Consider the following 19,947-nt stretch of genomic DNA (forward strand, 5'->3'; position numbering starts at 1 on the left):
CCTGTTTTGCTTTTTTTCCTACTGAGCACAATGTATGTCCTTGAAGACAACATGGCCGGTGAGCACTGGTTCATATATTGGGAGACAGCAGAAACTCCCCTATTCTATCAGCTGCTTTAGATACACGACTTTTGGACAACACACACACTTTGTATTCGATCCAAGCAGTTTCTGTTTACATTTCAGTAAACTTCCACATGAACTGTGGTTAGCCTGTTCACGTCACAGTAACCTGCCAATTAAACTCTGTTGCGTACAAGTCCAACCTCTGTACGGGGCAGTCCTAACCTGCTTTGCTTGAGAACCATGAAAAGTGACACACTACATTTATTGTCAATTTCCTGGTCCTTCAGGGTGCTACCGTGTTTCTTCCTTGATTTACTACCTCAGTAAAAAAATTACAGATGACTTTATGGTCTCTATCACTAGTTTCACAACTTTTTGAATACAGCATGGCGTTCTCTTTTGTAAATTATGGTTCCATTTAGAGCAAAAATAATCCATAATCCATGTTTTAGGGGAACTACACGGTGATTATTGTCTCACTCTGGCAGTGTCAGATCCACCACTTTTTTTGATGACCACCACTGAAATTTGATGACAACCAAATGACAAACTGAAGACTTCGAAACACAAACCACAAAGCAATGGTTGGCGTCATGGTGGCTACATCCATCTTTTGCAGTCTGTACATACACTGGTATTGCCCATAACTGTTATATTTTAAGAATTAAACATCCAATGTCAGTAACTACCTTGATGTCATAGCAGGTGGCGGTATTGAACCTTAATGCTGGTTGTCACCTATCATAAAACAGAAAAAAAAAAGAGGAAGACCTAGTAACTAGGTGGCAACGACCCCATGTGTGGTGGTCTGCCATACACAGTCATGCTGGAGGAGATGACCAACGAGAGCAAGACTACCTGCACCAGTTAAAAGCTTTTCTTTTTTTTTCAAATCCAACATAGTCATAGCAATAATATTGTAAGTGTGAATTCTTTTAGCCATGATAATCCATCCATCCATTATCTATACACCGCTTAATCCTCACTAGGGTCGTGGGGGGCTGGAGCCTATTCCAGCTGACTCAGGGTGAAGGCAGGGGACACCCTGGACAGGTCGGCCATGATAATCATGTTGTGTAAATCTGTAACAGGCCTGGGAGTATTACAATATCCCAACACAATATATTGTAATTTGGTCAACACAGTGTAAAAAGAACACATTTAGTTTAGAAAACTTAAAAAAATAAAAAGAAAAGAAAATTGAATTGTGACCTTGCACATGTTGAATGACAGCAAAGAACCCGTCACAGATCTGCTCCTGCACAAACTTTACAAAACCTTTGTTTGCTTCATGCAACTGGCAGGTCAGCAGTTAAATAATTGCCAGTAACAGTGACCTAAGAGATGAATTCAGAGGACTGAGAGCTCTACTCCCGTTACCGTGGCAATGGAGTCGTCCCCATCGCCATGCTCACCACCAACTCCGTCTCCACGGTTACGTCCTGCCAGGCACCGAGTGGAGGGAGGCTGGGCTTGGTCAGGAATAATAACAGCAAAGGGGGAACACGAGGGGAAAGAGTTTTACAAAGTACAGATTCACTGCTCAAGAACATTTTCCAAACTCCAGACAAAGTACATTCAAATAACAGTTACACTTGCTATACTTTTTTTTTTGAGAGTTTCCAAAAGTTTACTGTCCTATAAATGCAAATTAATTGATTGTGTAAGAATATATTTATCTATAGTGATGTAGCTAAGTTTTCTCTAGCTCTGGATTTCATTCTTGTTGCATCACTCCTTCTCTACCATTTGGACTCGTGACCCTTATAAAGGAGAATAGGGGTTATTGGGCACATGTTGAATATTTATTGTGTTCACTGTTGTAATGTTCTTCCTGTATTCCTATCTTGTTAACACCTTATGAAATTTGTCCTGCGACCAGGTTGAGGGTTCAACAGATCGTACTGAGGTCAGGAGTTCAATTCAAGCAAAAAATTCCAAGTTTACGACAACTCTGTCTTTTGATAGAGATGGGACACTACTCTGCCACAGCCAGGCTTTTAGTGATTTGAGCTGAAGCTTTATCACATTAAGAAAAAAAGAAAAAAGAAAGCTAGCAAAGCTTTAAGAGAGGTGCAAACAACAATTGGGGAGCGAGGCAAAGGGACAAAAGAGCTGCGAGGGCGGAGGAAGAGGAGGAGAGGGGCAAATGCTTGAGATGGTGGCTGAGAAACGAGAGGAGTTTCTGGAAAGTTTGAACAGGAGAAGAATAAGATCGGGGGGCTGACGGTGGGAGGGAGTGAAATTGAAGTGAGGGGGTCGTTTGAGGTTAGTCGCTGTTCCTTCGCCTCCCTGCAGAGACAAACGAGCCTGGGCAAGTTTTAATGTGGATTTCAAGGTGGCAACACTTACAGACCTTTTTTATAACACAAAGACAACGCTCTAATAAGCTGAAACAGACGACGTGGTTTAAACATGTTATTTTAAGTAAAGATCTTTATTCAATAGAAAAATAAGCAGCACAATTAAAATCAGTACTTTTTCAGTCAAGTTGATACATGTTCTTTTTATATTTCACTTTCATGCAGCAGCTTGTCATATTATCATTCACACATTCTTTAATGTATTTATGGTACATTTTGCCGTCCACATTTCATGTATGATGTCTTGTATTTACTGAACATGAATTTCAACAACAGAATTAACAGAACGTACAACGTGACAGGTTTTCTTCCCCCATGTTCCTCTATTAATTTTTCGTTTAGCTCATGACAAATATGTGTCAGCTAAATAATTTATCAATCAATCTAAGCTTTTCTCTTCCTGTGAGATCGTGGGCAGACCAGTAAATGTGATTTTGGCCAACTAGCAAACTGTCTATCACGTCAACCACTGGGGTTTAGTTACAAGAGGAATGTGAATGTAAGTTGGCAAAATCTTTGTTTCTATTTCTAAGACTGTGTTTTTTTCTGTCTCCCGAACATTATGGATAAAGAAGGGATCGGGTTAGTACAATACAGCTTTGCATTGCACTGTTTTTAATAATAATGCATAATTTTAGAGATGCAATGAGATATAAAGAATCTGATTTAATTCCTCTTGTACCAAAACCTTGCTCACATATTTCCCTTCGCGCTAGAAGTCGTCCCATACTGATCAGTATTCATGATTAATCTGCTCAATCTATTGTTGAAAGATTAGGTGTAAATAATTAGTGCATGATGATATTTGGTCTGTAAATAAAACTTACATGATGGACTGAGGAGCTTCATCTCTTTATTAAAGCAGATTTTAAAACTTTAATCTTTTTTTATGAAGCACACTGATGAGATGAATCCATCTTAAAGCAAATATAACTATGATGAAACTTCAGCTTAAAATATTTTTTAATGTTTTCAGATAAAGACTACACAACTGCATCTCAGTATCATTAGTATGTCTAAGAACATTGTATTGCTGTGACTAGCTGTCACTTGTGGATTTAACGGCATTTGAACATGCTTCCAAATCAGTGGAATCAAGTAATACCTTAGACTAAACATCACAAACGGAAAAATCAACATGGAAAAATGTCGGTCTTCTACCATTTTTTCAATACGGACGTGCAAGCAGCAGGTATTGTGCAAGTATTGTGTTGTGTTCCCTTTTTCTGATTCAAGTAACAAATTATATCATTCACAAAACCAACAAATCAGTCGTGACTGTTATGCTTTAAAGGTTGTAATACAGTATGTTTTTACAGTATACCTGTATTTCATTTAAATTCTTTAAACTGAATTTCTTTATATTTGTTCAATATTTATGAACAACTATAACAAAGCATTGATATTCTATTAGCATTATGTTGTCTGATATGAAAACATTTAATTTTTTTCAACAGAGCATAATGCAGGAAAAAAAGTGTTTGGGGTAATTTAGAAATTGTGTCATTACATAAATGATCCAATTGTCTGCAGCACATGTAGCAGAGCAGGCATCAAAGCTGGACAGACAGTGGTGCAAAGTCAAGCAGTGTCTTCACAGAAAGCCGCAGAAACTACTTTATGAAAGACACTGCTGGGAAGTAAAAACAAAAAAACAAAAAACAAACACTGACCCTATCATTTTTCCTTTTCAATATAATATTGTTCGATATCATAATTATTTACTCCCCAAAAAGCTCCAAATTCCATTAACAGTCAGGCTCTAACAGGTATTCTGGGCTGCATTTGGAAAACTTTTGATTCCACTGAGGAATATTTTAGATGAAAATTGTGAATAACAAATAAAAACAGAGTTATTTGATTATTTAGGAGTAGAAAAAGCACTTTCGTTTTCATACTTCCAGCATTGTAAAAAAAAAAACAAAGAACTAAATTTAAAAATAGAAATTATGATCCCTGAGACAAATCCCTCAACGATCCTTCATTAGACGCACATTCACGCTACCATCGTGCCTCTGCGACACATTTAGAATAAGACAGCTGGTCCAGGTAGAGCACAGCACACACCTGGCTGACCTTACAGTAGTTTTCACAGACGATGCTGCTGTTGTAGTTGACCATGAAGTGGCTGAAATACTTGTCAAAGGCTTTGGTCTGCGGCAGCCTGAAGCTCAGGCCCAGCTGGAGCAGGCTTTGTGGCTGCAGGTCAGTCAGTCCAAAAGCCTCAGTCATGATATATTCAAGCTTCCAGTCAGATCTTTGTTTCTCGTTGGCTTCCGTCAGATTCAAATAGTACTGCCAGATATCCTTCAGAGACAGAGAAAAGCACCAAAAGGGGGAGAGAGAGCAGAAAGAAGAAAGTCTTTGAGGCTTTTTGAATGCCAGAAGCAGTTTTTGTGTGCTGATTGACACCGTGATTAATCATCAAGAAGGACTTCTTGCTTCTGTCTTTGAGCAGTGAGATAAAAGTTAGAGTAGGTGTTTGAGCGCAGGACATTTTTAGTTTGACCTAAATTTGTCAAGACGCTTACCAGCTTGAACCTTTCTCATCTCTCTTCTGCATTGTTCAAACCGTTGTTGGCTTTTTTTTCATTTCATTTTGTTAGGTTTCATTGCAAAATAAAAATCCAAGGGACTTCCTTGGATCCTACTGGATCATTAGCAAAACAGCATCTTGACTATAAAGCTCCAGCTCCTTCAAATTTGTCACACATAATTTGTCTATCCTCTAAATTTTACCCTCCATGTGTCAGCAGCATATACAGTGATGTGATGTGAAATTAAGACCTGATTGTGTAGCACAGAACTTCTTACCATCATAGCATAATCCTTTGCGTTGTACAAGTACATGCGGAAACTTGGATTGTTAGAGTAGGGCTCCACAAAACTTCTGATCGGTGTAACAGCCGGTGACACGAAAAGAGAATTCACAGGTTTACCTACAGAACAAGGAAACACAAGTACGACATAAGTGGGTTGCACAAAGTAGTGAAAGCACTCAATACATACCAGGAATCCCTTTCCAATGAACTTCTCAGTCTGTCAGCAGAACTGTCGGTTATTTAACATTTCATGCAGAGTGGGAGCTTCTCACAATTTATCAAACTGTACTCACACTGCATGCCCATACGAGAAAGAAAAGTAGTTTGTACTTGAACTAGTTCCTCGTCTGATGATCAGCAGCAACAACTGCTTACAAAACAACACCTTGTTTGATAAGTTCACATTGTTCTTTTGAGAAATATAATTTACTGAAATTGAGGAGGTCATGATCTTAGAATGGACTCTGAGGTCTTTTCATTAGGCCCTGCATTACATGTAATACACCCTATCTTCATCCCATATTTCCTGTACCTGTCTTCAACTATCCACTGAAGGCGGTGAATGGAAAGAAAGTCAGTGCTTTCAAGAATATAAGCACAGCTTAATGAGATGGATGTCAAAGCTTTTTCTTTATTTTTCACTGTATGTAGAATTGCAACAATTTCAGCGGTGACTGCAAATCTGCTCTCATACACTAATGATAATTCTATGGCAGTGTTACGCATCTCTCTACATCTCAATGTGGGTGTTGTGTCCAATTTGACATGGTAAAATCAGGGTCAACTGGACAAGATTATAGTCAGTTACAATAATTGCACTTCAATAGTAAGAAATACTTAACATGTTTACCCACGTTTTAACATATTGCTTGTTTTTCTCTTTACCTTGTCGGTTCAGCAGCACCATGATGCTGTCTCGGTGTGTGTGGCCGTAGAAATGTCCTGCAATGACGTCACTGTACTCCCTGAAGATGGCCACTAGTCTCTCATTGTGACTCTCTCTGACAGCTGTGGTGTTTCTGGCGAAAGGCAGGTATCCCACTGGTACATGGGCTATGATGTACACCTAGAGACAGAGGTATTTCAGGTGCAGGGAAAAGTGAAGATGTGAGGATTTGAACTGAACTAGTTTTACACATAGTGTTTGTACACGTAGCCAACATTTTGATTCATGAGCTAAAAATGAGCTGCGATTTTAACAATGCCCAATGTATCAAGGTATGGTGATTAATACTGACTTAAAAACATACAAGTAGCATTAAAACACAAGCGAAACATCAGGGTTCAGCATTTAAAAACAGAATATTTTAGACCTTTTCTCGGCTCTGAGCAGCTTTCTCCAGAGTTTTCTCCAGCCACTCAAACTGTCCAGCAGGGTCTGTCATGTTACTTGAGACTTTATTTGGACCGTAGTAAAGGATAGTGTTGAGACTAATCAGCCGCAAACCAGGCTTTACCAGCTGGGAGTAGAAACCACCTGAAGGAACAGAACAAAGCAGAAAATAAAGATTTTATGATGCGAACCATAAAGTATGACCATCACATGCTATGATTTTGTTAGAATATTACGCCAACAATCAATTGGCTATAAACCAAACACTGCTCACATTAACACACAAGCATAACGAAAATCTAAACGACAACAGCTAATTGACATTTATCGTAGGACCAATAAAAAACTAGCACATTAACAGAAATTAAATTAAACAAAAATTTCAGGTACAGCATCTCAAATGTGTGGATTTCCTGCTTTTCCAGGTTATCATTGTCAAGTGAATATCTCTGGATTTTGGACTGCTGGTTTTACAAGCTCTAAATACGTGAATGAACACCACAACATTAGCAGACACCATAGTGAGTTATGCTGGTAACATGTTGCGTTGGCTATTTCACATAGTGCATGTATAGTGCTGCATTTCAAACTACCAGCTCAGCCTCCTGTCATTCTGGCCAATTTCAAAATACCAGAAGGTTTTTGGATCATAATTAAACTAGAGTCATGTATTTAATATATCTAAAACATTTGTGTAGGTCTGGCAGGCACAAGCTTGTGTACCTTGTGAGAGTGTGAGCAGAGCATCTGGCTGCAACCAGGGCTTCCAGAGCTGAGCTGCAGCTTTGTAGATGGCATTAGTGGAGGTCGGCATCTGGTCCTAAGAACAATGATGCAAAGCAACAATTTAGCCTAAATACACACTACAGCAGCACATTACACTCTAACATGTCATGACAAATGTGAAATACAGTCTCACATACAACAGCAGTTATGATACAATACATTCCCAGAATATAACGGCTTTCTAAAATAAAGTCATTTCAGTATTTTGATCATCTAGTACTTTAAATTGGATTTTGACTGATATTAGTTTTCAGATAGAGACGTTTAGTAAAAACAAGATATGATTTTATTCAAAAACCAAGTTGGTGTTCGTTGGTATCCTCCGCTGTCACAGTGTTTGTGTCATACAATTAAAAGGAGCCGTTAGAGAAAAACGTAGTCCCAGATATATGTGAAATGTTAAATTCAAGCATATCCCTTAATACTGGCACAACATGTCACCCAAACATCCTAAAAGTCAAAACATATAGAGATACAGAAAACCTTGCAATATGCTGTAATCATCTGTCCTGTACACAACATCGTTTTTTTTTTTTGTGACCAAAGCTTTAGATACTGCTTTCCTTTCTGTTCCGTGGCATAACGTTACCTGTGGCCAGTAGTCATGGTTTCCCACTGCAGGATAGACTGTCAGGTTTGGGAAGTGCTGTCTGATGGTCTGAGTCATATTACTGATCACCTGGATCACTATGTCTGTAGACAGCTCGCCTGCAGGGACATGAGGTGGACTGTCACTGTAAGACAGGGAAACAAAATCCAGCATTATGAACCCAGATAGGATAAGCAAGAGACAAGCTAAAGAGTATCAATATTGTGCATTATGTTTAGTTTAATGACAGCAGACTCCAAGTGAATGTCATTAATATGACAGTGCTAGCGTGATAAGTGCCTTTACCAGTTGGTTGTTTCATTTAATTTGCAATGAAATGTAAAAAAAAAAAAAAAATAGCTTGTGTGATTTTAAAGGTTTTTTTTTTTTTTTAAAAAAAGGGTTTCACTGAGGTACAAACTAAGCTTTAAGCTTTAAAAACAAGAGAGAAGGGCATGGGAGATTTAACAAACATCTGCAATATCTGCATGCTATTACAGTAACCTCAACATCATGCTGTCGAAAAGAGGAATAAACATGGCTTTAAATTTGCAGTAACTGATGAGAACAAAACACCCTGATTTCATCAGATCAGACCTTTATGTAGCCAAGCACAGCTTGCTGGTACAATATTGCAGACATACTGTAAATTCCACTGTACAATGGATTTCCCGTTAAGTGAAAAGGAAAACTAACGGCGTAAAGCTCAATAACAATAGAATAAAGCAAAAAATCTGCTTGCGCAGCAACTTAATCCTCGGCTCTGGGGAGTCTTTTCAAGTTTTGAGTGGGAGCCGTTCTCTTAAGTATGTTTAATAAGCTGATGAATTCCTGGCTTAGCTGATTAGTAGCAGATTAATATGGAGCGCTGTGAATGTGCTTCTGCTGAAGCTGACACTTACAACTATGCTTACTTATTCTGTGTCATTATCCCAGTGTAGTGAACAAGAGTTTCCAACACTCACAGAGAACCTCTCTTTAAGCTTCTTTTAAGTTGATAACGCCTACTCATCTTTCAAGGCCTGGAGCCTTAGTCCTTGAATGGGGCTGTATAGTTTTATTTGCTACCATTAACTACACAGTCAATCCGTTGCTCTTTGCATCTCCACTAATGTAGTCTGCTTAGTACTAGAAATGCAAATAACTGAGAGGATGCATACACAGTCACTATGGACTTTTGATGAATAAGGTTCATTCATGCTCAACCAGAGAACCCACAGGGGAGCTCATAAAGTGGAACAGTGGTTTTATCTTCCGCTTAAGTCAGGCTGTACAGAAGGAAGTGATACCTGTGTTTGTTGATACAGTACTTTATGTTTTACAGGAAACTGCATGACAACACAATAAAATCCCTGAACTTAACCTTAAACCTTACAAGCTCGCCTCTTTAAATATCCTTATTTGTAACAACTGTGGGGGAATTTTTCAAGTAGTGTGACAATGTGAATGCAAAAAAAAAAACCCAAAAAGACAACAACAACAACAACAACAACAACAAGTAGATGTGAAGATATGAGTTGGTAAAAATGTTTCCTTTTTTTCTTAAGTAAAAAAAAACAAAACCTTTATAGAAAAAAAGACGCTGAAAGAAAATAAGCCAAGTTTGAGTTGACACAACCAAAAAAAGCTCCATCAATACAGCCCTGCACTCCTGCAGCATTATTGGCCTCATGGTTAATAAAAAAGTACAATAAATTTGATGAAGAGGCATCAAAATATTGTCTTTTGCATTCGGCGCATTCATCTTTCTTGTCATTATTTGGCTGTTTTCATTAACCACAGTGCAACTCAATGCAAATGCCAATGAAGAATGGTCTGACTGCACCGAAATATCGCTCTGCAATGGGAGGATAATGCTCTGGCATGTTTGTTTTCAACTACTCACACATGTCTTGGGTCGCGCTAAGTCCAGGGAATAGACACATTAGTAACAGGAGGAAGTTGTTTTGGTGGAACATTTGAGCACTGTCACTAAAGTCACTAATTCCAACTAAAAAAAAAATTAAATTTAGCAAAAAAAAAAGGGAGCAAGAAACAAAACCAACAAAAAAGACAGACAATGATACAGAACTGTTTCTGTGTCCAACCGAGTCAGACTGTTGTTGGGACTTTTCTATACAGGTGACATCGGTGCTAATTCAGACATGACGACGGCGACACTTTCAGTTTCTATTAGATGAAGGTGCAGGAGTGCGTGTCTAATTGGGGCTATACGCACTGAGAGGTACACCACGACTGCTACAGCAATACAGGAACAGGATATGAAACCACAGCAAAACCACTGCTGTTTTTTCTATTGACTGGCTAGTCACATGATCACTGTCAATGTAATGAACTTCTAGTTGTTCAGCCTCATTTTTACATTAACGCAGCGTGACAAAGCCTTTAAAGTTAAACCCTCAAAGAAAAACAATAAGAGAAAAAGCTCGAACATATCATAACAGCGACCTGTCTCTCCTCGGTGTACTGACCCGGTCCATATGATGAAGTCCTGCGGCTGCGTGAGCGTCGCCATGTTAGTGAAGGCTGACTGGATGAGGCTGTAGGGAGAGTCACACAGGAAGTCTCCAAACATACCGGCATGGGTGGCAGGGAGACCTTTAGAGGAGAAACAAACCTTGGTGGGGTCTGGGGCCAGGTTGTAGGAGGGGTCCAGGTGGAGGTCGGTGATGTGCCAGAACCTGCCTGGATAGATGGACCGAAAAGGATCAAACAGAGCCAGATAGAAACACTATAATATAGTTATGGGATAAAAATAATAAAACTTTGCTTCCCAAATTATTGGATCAGTTTTTGTATCGGATTCCATGAATTATGTCACAACATAAAATCATTTTATTATCATTTGATCATTATCATTATCATTTTATTGTTCATTCACTTAATTTCTTATATTTGTAGAAATGGCAACAAATTTTAAAATTCCAAATAATATCACTTGCATGGCTGCACTCATGTTTGAACACTCCTTACCCCACACATTCTGTAAAATGATGCTGCATTGTCCGTACTGATATCTACCTTTGTTTGCTTTGTTTATGTCATGTATTTATTTCTTCTGACATATGTGGTTTGCTTTTGGGTTTTTTGTTTATATCAAATCATGTGTGCCACAATTATCAGCACCCTTGATGTTAATACTTTGTACAACCCCCTTTTGCCAACAATTCATTTGAGATCAGTTGAAGGTTACATTTTTCTACAAATTTCAGTGTGAGAGTATGCTTCTGCAATAAAAATTGAATTTATTTTAAGGCTTTTAACACATCTTAACCAGGGGTGCCAATTATTATGGAGGGCGCTGTACATCTCATCTGGCCTGGGAACGCCTTGGGATCCCCCAGCAAGAACTAAGAAAGCATTGCTGATGAGAGGGACCACTGGAAAGACCTGTTTCATCTACTGCATCTGCAACCCGAACCCGGATAAGCAGATGGATAGATGGACTAATGTGTGTGTGCGTGTGTATATATATATATATATATATATATATATATATATATATATGTGTGTGTGTGTGTGTGTGTATAGCTGTTTATTGTTTGTTTTGTTTTTTATTATATTTAGTTCTTTGATATAGGGCTATTTTTCTCCACCCTTTCTTTTCTTTGATGGTGTAATCATACGTTTTTTTCTCTTTTGTAATCTTACAGCACTGTTTTGTCTTTCAGTTTTCTTATTATTTGTGACCTATTGTATGATGACTATAAAAACTATCTTCGAATTAAAAATGTATACAATCAATAAACTCTCATTAGCCATTAAATGTACATCTAAGAGTGAGGTTCTTTGAGGAGACGTTTCAAGCTGAACTCCGTTTAAAAATCTTTCAATTTCCAAGTTTTTGATAGTCAGAAAACAAAACATGACTTCCACAGTCATTTTTAATGCTTCAAATAAAGCTGAAGTGTCTTAGAGCAAATTCGGCCGCCCTGATATGAGCCAAGCAGCACAAAAGGTATTATTTTTTTATTGCTTAATGACAAAACTCCACTCAAAACGTTTCACATTGTTCATCCTGCAGAGTGAAACCTATCAGCTATCAGACCAAGCATATTACTCCACGGTGTTCATTTCAGCCTGTGTACTTTTATGGACAGCAGCACAAAACAGAAATAAACCTAAGTAGGTCGAGTCCTCTTTAGAGGGACATTTATACTCACCTGTGCCCGGCAGGTAGCTGCCTCCAGTCGGAGCCGCCGATACCGGAGCCGCGCTGAACGACAGCAGCAGCAGCAAACACAACAGCTGCACCATGTTTAGACTGTTAAAGCTGACAGAACAACGTCTCACATTGTCTGATAACGTTCACAAGTTTATTGCTCTCTGACGTAAACAGGAAGTACAGCGACCAGCTGGTCATGTGACTCCTGTGTTGCGCAGCTGAGGGGGCGGAGCTTAAGAAGGAGGAAAACTCAGAAGTGTTGGACCTGAAAGCTCTGGACTGGGATGTAACTCAGTAGGTTTAAGAGATAATTTGCATATCATTTCCTTTATTCATGTTGTTATACACTTCAGGCACAAAATTTTACTTTTTTTGTTACGCTATTTGTTTGAAATCTACAGTTTGCAAGACTTTGCATAGTGAGGATCTTGTAAAATTGGAAGCAATATTATAGATTTAACTGCCCAACAAATATCGTTATTTGCAGGATACAACTAGAGTGAGTTTACCCCTGTGCAATATCACTTGCATGTCAAATGATCTCAGTAACTGCAATATTCCTAAGTTGACAAGTGCAGTATTTTCTCCCATTGACAATCAAAACAGATACTTCAGAGAGACACAGAAGTCGAAACTCAAAGCAACAAAATAAAAGAAACATCATTGAAACTAATCTATTTACAGCTGTTCCAGCTCCAATCAGCCCAACTGCATGAAAGTGGTTTTAAAATGAGCTTTCTTAGCTTTGTGAGTCTATCTGCATTTCTGCATTGTGGCTCCACATGTAAAAGAATTTCCATAGAAACTGAACACATGGATTATGAGACTTTACAACGATGGGAAACTAAACTAGAAGATCTGTAGCCAACCAAAAATCAGCGTAAACACAGATAGAGCAGTAATCAGGAGGTACAGAAGGAGCTACGGTACCACTAATCAGATCCAGTAGTCGATGTCCAGGTTTCAGTGAATGCCACTTTCGTGAACACCAAACTATTATTTTTACCGTAACAGTTTGATCCATTTCACAGCAGGATATTTGCAGCAGTGACATCATTGTACTTATGATAACATTACAGAACATAACCTTACCAGTAACCTAACTACCAAAATATGGTGACAGCCAGACTAGTTACAATAAAAGCACATTTTATTGTACCATATGTTGTTTTACGTTGATAAACTGCCATCATACATGTGCGCAGCATTTTCAATATTGAAATCATAGTTAAACCTTCAATGTTTTTTTTAAATGTATTTCTTTGTCCCAAGTTTATGATGCCTGCAGCATCTCTTCTCCTGCTCTGTTTGAACAGGCATCAGCCAAAAAGCCAAAATATTAATTGTCCCAGGATTAGTCTGTGCACATCTGATAATCCGCCTCTTGACCAGGTCGTTCTTGAAAATGAGAACCAGTTCTCAACTAACTTACCTGGTAAAATAAAGGTTAAATAATTAAATACATACATACATACATACATACATACATACATACATACATACATACATACATACATACATACATACATACATAAATAGTAACATTACTCGTAAAAAGGAAACCAAAGTATATCAGCATGAGATATCTTAACTCTCATCTTTTTCATTAGTTTTCAACGAGCCTATATACAACAACAGCATAGGGCCATTTCTTAAGTCCATCCGTCTTTTGGTTTTGTTGTGCCATTCAATGATTATCAGTGGCCCCATCCTGCCACCTCCATTAAAAGTTTTTGGAGGATCAATACTACTGACTGTCTCTTTGGCTCGTCTCTAACAGTATCTGTCTGAGCTGCTGAGTCGGGAGGTTTTAGACGTTTTTTTCACTGAAAATAGCTTCATGCTGCCCCTAAAAACGTTGCTATGAAAACTAAGAAAACAGTTGTGAACTGGACAGCTTAAAAATGAGGTAAAACTTGCTGTAAAAATACAATAGGAGCTGTTAACTCAAGTAATAAGTCTCTGTTAGTCAGACATTGTTTAAGCTTAGTCGTAGACTTAAAGAAACATTCAATGAACATTTCCATGAAAAAAAGCTGTTAGTCCAGGACTAGGCCTTATCAATGTTTGGAAAACTGAGCCTGTAAATTAGTCTCTACAAGCAAGACCCTTCAGATTATCACCATATGATCTGATACCTTATTAGAACAACAGTATTTGATTCATGGCCACTGTTAGTCTGGATAATTCACAGACTTTGTTGCCAGCAGTTTTCATGGAAGGTGTTTCTTTGGCTAAAGTTCAGTGAACATTGAGTCTTTGGCTTATCCAGACTACCAGGAAAACTGTCCCTGAAATGCTGGACTGCTGTTGAATATCTCTAATCTTTGGCACTTAAATGCACAATATTTGCTTAACTAGATTCCATTGGAGGTAAGTGATAAAATATATGCTTGGGTGAATTGACCTTTAGAGAACAGTACCTGAATAAATGTTCCTCGAAAGTAAGAACTGAAGTCATGTGAGGGTTTAAAACCAGGTTAAAATTACATTAAGGGTGTAACCGGTCCACTCTAAGGGGATAATTTGGCATATTGATGCATTTACTTTACTATATTACAGCAATTTTATGCTAAATGAACTTCTGCGATTGTTAGAAATGCACTCAAACATGCACAGCCTTTATCATAATCAGAAATTGTTGTGTGTTATTCTATTGTGGAATAAAAGTTTCTTAAGTTTCCCTCCTCTGTAGAAAGTTCAGAGGTCAAGGTTTGGAACAAATAGGGATCAAATGTTCTTCTGGCAGAATTCTGTCATCCATCATATTGACTAATGGAACTATATCAAAACAATTTAAATACAGAAAGGAAGAGGCAAAGTTTAGTTCTGTGTGTTTTTATTTCATGTTTCACACAGGGTTGCAAAGACGATCCATCCATCATGACAGAAATGTATTCATATAAAAAAAAATCTTACAAAACATGTGCAGCTTGCAGGCCTTGTGTATGTGGAGGAGGACGAAGTGCAAAGAGAAGCATACAGTCAACAATAATTATAAAATCAACACTTCTTGGCCGGTTTGAAACGCTGTCGGTCCGAGCACTCATGCCTTCTCGTAGGTACGCACCGCATGGATGTCTTCAAAGGTCAGATTCTGCAGGGGGGAGAGAAGACGGTTACTATGGTTCCTAAATTTCTCTGACGTTACAAACAGAGCAGGTTTAATGCATCAGTGCTGGTGGTGAGTGGAGAATATTTAACAACTAGTGAGGCAGCTCTGCTCCAGTAGCTGGCTGGCCCGCTGCTCGGCAGAAAGGCAATTAGAACGCTCATTTGTCACAACAAAAACAGGCTGCATTTGAAGCTTCAGACTGGCAATTTCACTATATAAAATGTGTTTTGTCACTTTTTGCTACTTATTTGTTTGCTCCATTTTTGCTTTTAATGTCATTTATTTATGCAAGGAGCTCAAAAAGACCACTTGCACCCGTTTTCGACTCTAAAATCATTCTTGAATAATGTCTTAGAAATTATGCAACTGTCCTCCCAGCATGAAGAAAATAAACTTTACTGCTCACTAACATGATATTCCCTGTATTCACCATGATTTGGATGCAGAAGAGTAGTGAAAGAGAAAAGCTGGTAGAATAAGTTTCTAACAAAGACCATTTTATATTCTGTGCTTCTAGTGATAAGAACTTGATATATAAATGTAACTGTCTTATATATCTCATCTCTTTATCTTCATTTTGGCCACAGTAAAATGTCTGATTTATTAGTAAATGTACTCCATTAGAGTCACACACACGGTAAATGTGATGTGTTGTATTGGTCTTACCATGACCATCTTGCCATCCTTGATTTCTCTGACGAACTTGGTCTCTTTGCCGTCCCACTTCTGGACGTGGATCAACTTGTCTCCGTCCAGAGTCACCGTGGACTGAAAAGAAAGGAGGAGGAGCACTTTTAACAAACGAGGTGGAAAATTAATGCGTTAAACTTCTGCCAAATGTTGGTTTATTTCCAGAGATCTCAAGATGTCAACTCTTATTGTCGACCCACAAATAGAAACAAAGGAAAATAATCATTTTTTCACTATTTGAGGAAAAAGAAAAGTTTCTTTTATTACGTATTTGGTCAAAAAAAAACTGTTGTGCAAATTAAATCTTGTGGTAAATTATATTTTGTGCAATTTATAAGTAGGATTATTTGGTTTAAAGTACAGTTAACTGTCATCTTCTTGGAAGCTCCCTCCCCTCTGCCCAGCGTCTCCAGATTAGCCACTAATCATTCAGCGCTTCAATTTGCTGTGAACCACTCTTGTGCATACAAAAAGTGGATTTTGTCCTGCTTTACTTTTTACTCACATATGCATTTCATCTTTTTTTTTTTTTTTTTAAAGTATATCCAGACAGAACACAAGAATATTTACTGTCTTTTTCTGTCCACTTACTTTGCAGTTCCTGTCATCAGCAGTGGTTTCATCAAACTCTTCTCCCAGCTTGAAGGAGATCTCTGTGTTCTTGAAGGTGCTCTGGGTGCGGATCACAACCTTGTCTCCCTCCTGGCTGATGATGACAGTCGGCTTGGTCACATTACCCACCTGCCTGGTGGCAAAGCCCACGCCTGAGAGAGGAACAGAGGAGAACAAAGCCTGTTAACGCAACATTTCATTTGTAGTTGGCACAAAAACAATGAAGCAATGAAGCGTCTAACCTGATGCACGGCAGTTTTTCTGCCTTCATTTATTACATTTGTGCACAAATGAAGGAAGACAAAAATGAAAAGAAGGCTGTTACTCACCAAGTGCTTTCATGTACTCATCAAAATTCTCACTGTCAACCAGTTTCCAGGTGGCGCAGAAAGAGTCAACCATGATGAAGGTTTTAGAGAGGCAAAGTTATCTCCAAAGCACAGTGAGCAAGCTGCAGCTTGAGCAAGTTTACCCTCTTGTGTTATTTTTCTGCCTCTTATTATTATGCACACAAGTGGGCGGCACCAAGCGTCCCATTGGCTCAGGAGATTTGCACTGGCTTGTGATTGGGTATTTAAAGTGGGTCATGTATTTAGAAAGAAAAAAAAAAGTTAAATTAGCCCATTTGTATGCATAATGATGCAATTACTCTCATTCATGGCTGTCAGTTGGGTTTGGTGAGGTGATGCTCAGGGAAAGAATAACAGAGAGTGAAGAATACGAATCTAGTTTTTTACTTGCATTTCATCAAAATGAGCCACAACTTTAAATGGAAACGTACCACCAAAGTTCTTTCTGAGTTCAAAGTTTGTCAGAAAAAGACTATGCTGTGAATTCTCGGCTTTGGAGAGCAGACTCAGACTGCTCTTTTCTCACTCAGATAGCGAAGTCTTATGAGCTAATCCATATTTATGTTTCAGTTAATTTCCTCCCCTGTTGGTCTTGTGTTGGAGACAGGCCTTCTTGTGTCTGGAATGTGTCCTGTAGGGGAGCGCCAGTGAAGCAGAATCAGTTTGTTTGACAGCCCTTTGTCCTTAACTACATTAACAACCCCCCACAACTGCAATTTCTTCATGCTCAACACACACATTAATTACTGTGACTAAATGTCTATGTGTGTGAGAGAGAGAGAGACAGTGTGTGTGTGTGTGTGTGTGTGTGCAGCTTTCTCACACCCTGTAGATGTACGTTAGTGTCATATCTGGTACAAGATTTGCACCGAGTGAAGTTTAGTGATTAAAAGAGGCAAACTGTGTCTTATTTTGACAAGTTGCAGCTGACATTATCCACAATATCCTCATTTATATATGATTTACAGACACATATTTTGGTCGTTTCTTTGAAAAAGTTAAATCTTCATATTAAGTATTAGTCTCACATGATGTTAAAGTAAATCAAGCTAAATATTTGCAGCTCTACGTGTATCACTGTGATTGTTTATGTGGGATAATGCATGTATTCTGTCAGATGTCTTTTCATAGGAGAAGTACTTCATTAGTTGTAAATTTTAGATACTAATACTAGATGTGTTTTGTCATATCCGAGTGAAACAATATACATTTACTAACTTGACTTCTCTGGTAGTTTCTGTTTAGACACGCCTATAAAATCAATTCTCTACCTTTTTCCTTTTTCTACATTCTTCTTAAATCTCTATTTACTTTCACTTTTTTTCTTGTTCTCTACTGAAAGAGCCCTCTGTCTTCTCTGCTTCATCATCTGGCTTGTTAATATACCTGCAGATACCTGCAAACATTTTACTGCTGCAGTGATGTTGCAATAAAACAAGTTAGCGCAAAGATACAGTGCGGGATTTGATCTGATAATGATTCGGCACCACAGTCTGCTGCTGTCTTGGAAAGATTATCACACAGTGTGCTCAAATGAGAACAATCGTATTTTGGTTTTGTTTTCACTGTCACTAAAACTTCCAGATCATGAGCTAAAGCTGCTGTAAATACTCATACAGATTATTAAATCTACAGTCTTCTGGACTCCTCCCAAAAACAGGGAACACTCTGTTAGCATGATGGAACTAAATGGTTTTGGAGGGAGAGAGTCAGTTATCACATATTACTACATGCATGAGTGTCTGCATACTTTTGGCTATGCAGTAATAGGAAAAAAATGCATAAAGCACCTCTAAAAACAGAGTTTATAAAGTAGTGTGATAAACAAAGCCAAGACAAAGCATGTGGTGTGGAGGGAACATGGGAGTGACCCCCTGATGTTGAAGGATCTCTGGCGCCACTCTGTGGTTACAATTAGCACAGCAGAGAGCTGCAAATAGTCCAAGCTGCTTCTTTGTTAACATTTGCTAGATAGATAGATAGATAGATAGATAGATGTCAGGTTAAAGAGGTTAAATCGCCTTAAAGCAGTGAGACAAGTGTTAAAGTCAGCTCTTTTAAATGTTATATTTCTTTTGCAAATGTTTATTTCTTATTAACACATCAGATAATAAATTACTTTGTCTTTTATTTGATCTACAATTTATTATTGATTATTAAAATGTCTTGATACTTGTGTTCCTCCACACAGTCAAATCATCAAAGTTATTACAGTTTTACAATCTAGTCTAATCAGTAAACAAGTTTTGTGGGAATCTCCACAGAGGCACGTTCCTGATGTGACTGCAAAGAAAAACAACTTAAAGAACCCGACCTTTGCAGGATTCATGGAAAAAGATCAAACACATTTGTGCTACATTGTTTCAGTTGTAACAGTGGCATGATTCTAGAAGAGTTGTGGATAAGAGTTTGCTGAATAAATGGTCTGCACTTATGTAGCATCTTTCTACTTAAGTGGTACTCAAAGCGCTTAACAATGTTTTCTCATTCACCCATTCACACATCAGTGGTGACAGAGCTTTCATGCAAGGTGACTGCCTGCTATTAGTAGTAACTTCAGGTTCAGTGTCTTGCACAAGGACAATTTGACTGTGCAGGGGATCAAATCACCATTAGAGGACAACCACTCTACCACCAGAGCCACAGGTGACATTGTGTGATAATGAAGTGCGATTTAGTCTTTGTTTTTTTTTTTTGTTTTTTTAAGTCATTGATTGAACACCTAACCTCTGTGTATAAATGCTATAAATGTTTGTGGACACATTCATGGTCCCCATGTGACGGTTCGTGCTCGGTGACTGTGCGGCGGACCCAAACGAAAAGGGAGACGGGGAGAAGGGTTAAAGGAAACAAGATTTATTTAGGGAAGGTGGTGGAGTGATGGGCACCAGGAGGCAGAAACATAGTCCGGTGAAAGGGTGCCGGTCGTGGGGGGTGCCGAGGGTGGTGCGAGCAGGTCCGGTGCTCGTGCGTGCCTTTGTCTGTGGAGGTTTTCCTGGTGTAGAGAGGGAGCCGTGAAGAGGGAAACCAGGGTGGTGCGCAGGGGTCCGGTGCTC

General features: G+C 38.6%; 2 protein-coding genes across 2 annotated transcripts; both read right to left on the reverse strand.

Annotated features, from left to right (window-relative positions):
- Positions 1-2,474: 2,474 nt before the first annotated feature.
- On the reverse strand, positions 2,475-12,291 carry smpdl3a (sphingomyelin phosphodiesterase acid like 3A). The gene is made up of 8 exons (XM_008289680.1): positions 12,123-12,291; positions 10,431-10,644; positions 7,960-8,104; positions 7,308-7,404; positions 6,565-6,728; positions 6,137-6,317; positions 5,244-5,368; positions 2,475-4,736 (listed from the first exon to the last, which is right to left on the reverse strand). Exons 1-8 carry the CDS (start codon positions 12,214-12,216, stop codon positions 4,431-4,433), a joined length of 1,326 nt encoding a protein of 441 aa, XP_008287902.1. The 5' UTR covers positions 12,217-12,291; the 3' UTR covers positions 2,475-4,430.
- A 2,655-nt stretch (positions 12,292-14,946) lies between these two features.
- fabp7b (fatty acid binding protein 7, brain, b) lies at positions 14,947-17,012 on the reverse strand. Its single transcript, XM_008289681.1, has 4 exons — positions 16,871-17,012; positions 16,521-16,693; positions 15,906-16,007; positions 14,947-15,221 (listed from the first exon to the last, which is right to left on the reverse strand). The coding sequence occupies exons 1-4, from the start codon at positions 16,941-16,943 to the stop codon at positions 15,171-15,173; spliced, it is 399 nt and encodes a 132-aa protein (XP_008287903.1). The 5' UTR covers positions 16,944-17,012; the 3' UTR covers positions 14,947-15,170.
- Between the last annotated feature and the right edge of the window lie 2,935 nt (positions 17,013-19,947).

Source organism: Stegastes partitus, unplaced genomic scaffold, assembly GCF_000690725.1.
Source record: "Stegastes partitus isolate 25-593 unplaced genomic scaffold, Stegastes_partitus-1.0.2 Scaffold631, whole genome shotgun sequence".
NCBI lineage: Eukaryota > Metazoa > Chordata > Actinopteri > Pomacentridae > Stegastes > Stegastes partitus.

Bases quoted from the DNA above. Each gene is read 5' to 3' on its own strand.
- smpdl3a (XM_008289680.1), bottom strand. From the start codon at position 12,216: ATGGTGCAGCTGTTGTGTTTGCTGCTGCTGCTGTCGTTCAGCGCGGCT. The intron at 10,645-12,122 runs GTGAGTATAAAT...CCATCTATCCAG, and splicing joins CAGCTACCTGCCGGGCACAG to GCAGGTTCTGGCACATCACC. The intron at 6,318-6,564 runs GTCTAAAATATT...CTCTGTCTCTAG, and splicing joins CTGCTCAGAGCCGAGAAAAG to GTGTACATCATAGCCCATGT.
- fabp7b (XM_008289681.1), bottom strand. From the start codon at position 16,943: ATGGTTGACTCTTTCTGCGCCACCTGGAAACTGGTTGACAGTGAGAAT. The intron at 16,008-16,520 runs GTAAGTGGACAG...CTTTCTTTTCAG, and splicing joins CTGATGACAGGAACTGCAAA to TCCACGGTGACTCTGGACGG. The intron at 15,222-15,905 runs GTAAGACCAATA...TCCCCCCTGCAG, and splicing joins AGGATGGCAAGATGGTCATG to AATCTGACCTTTGAAGACAT.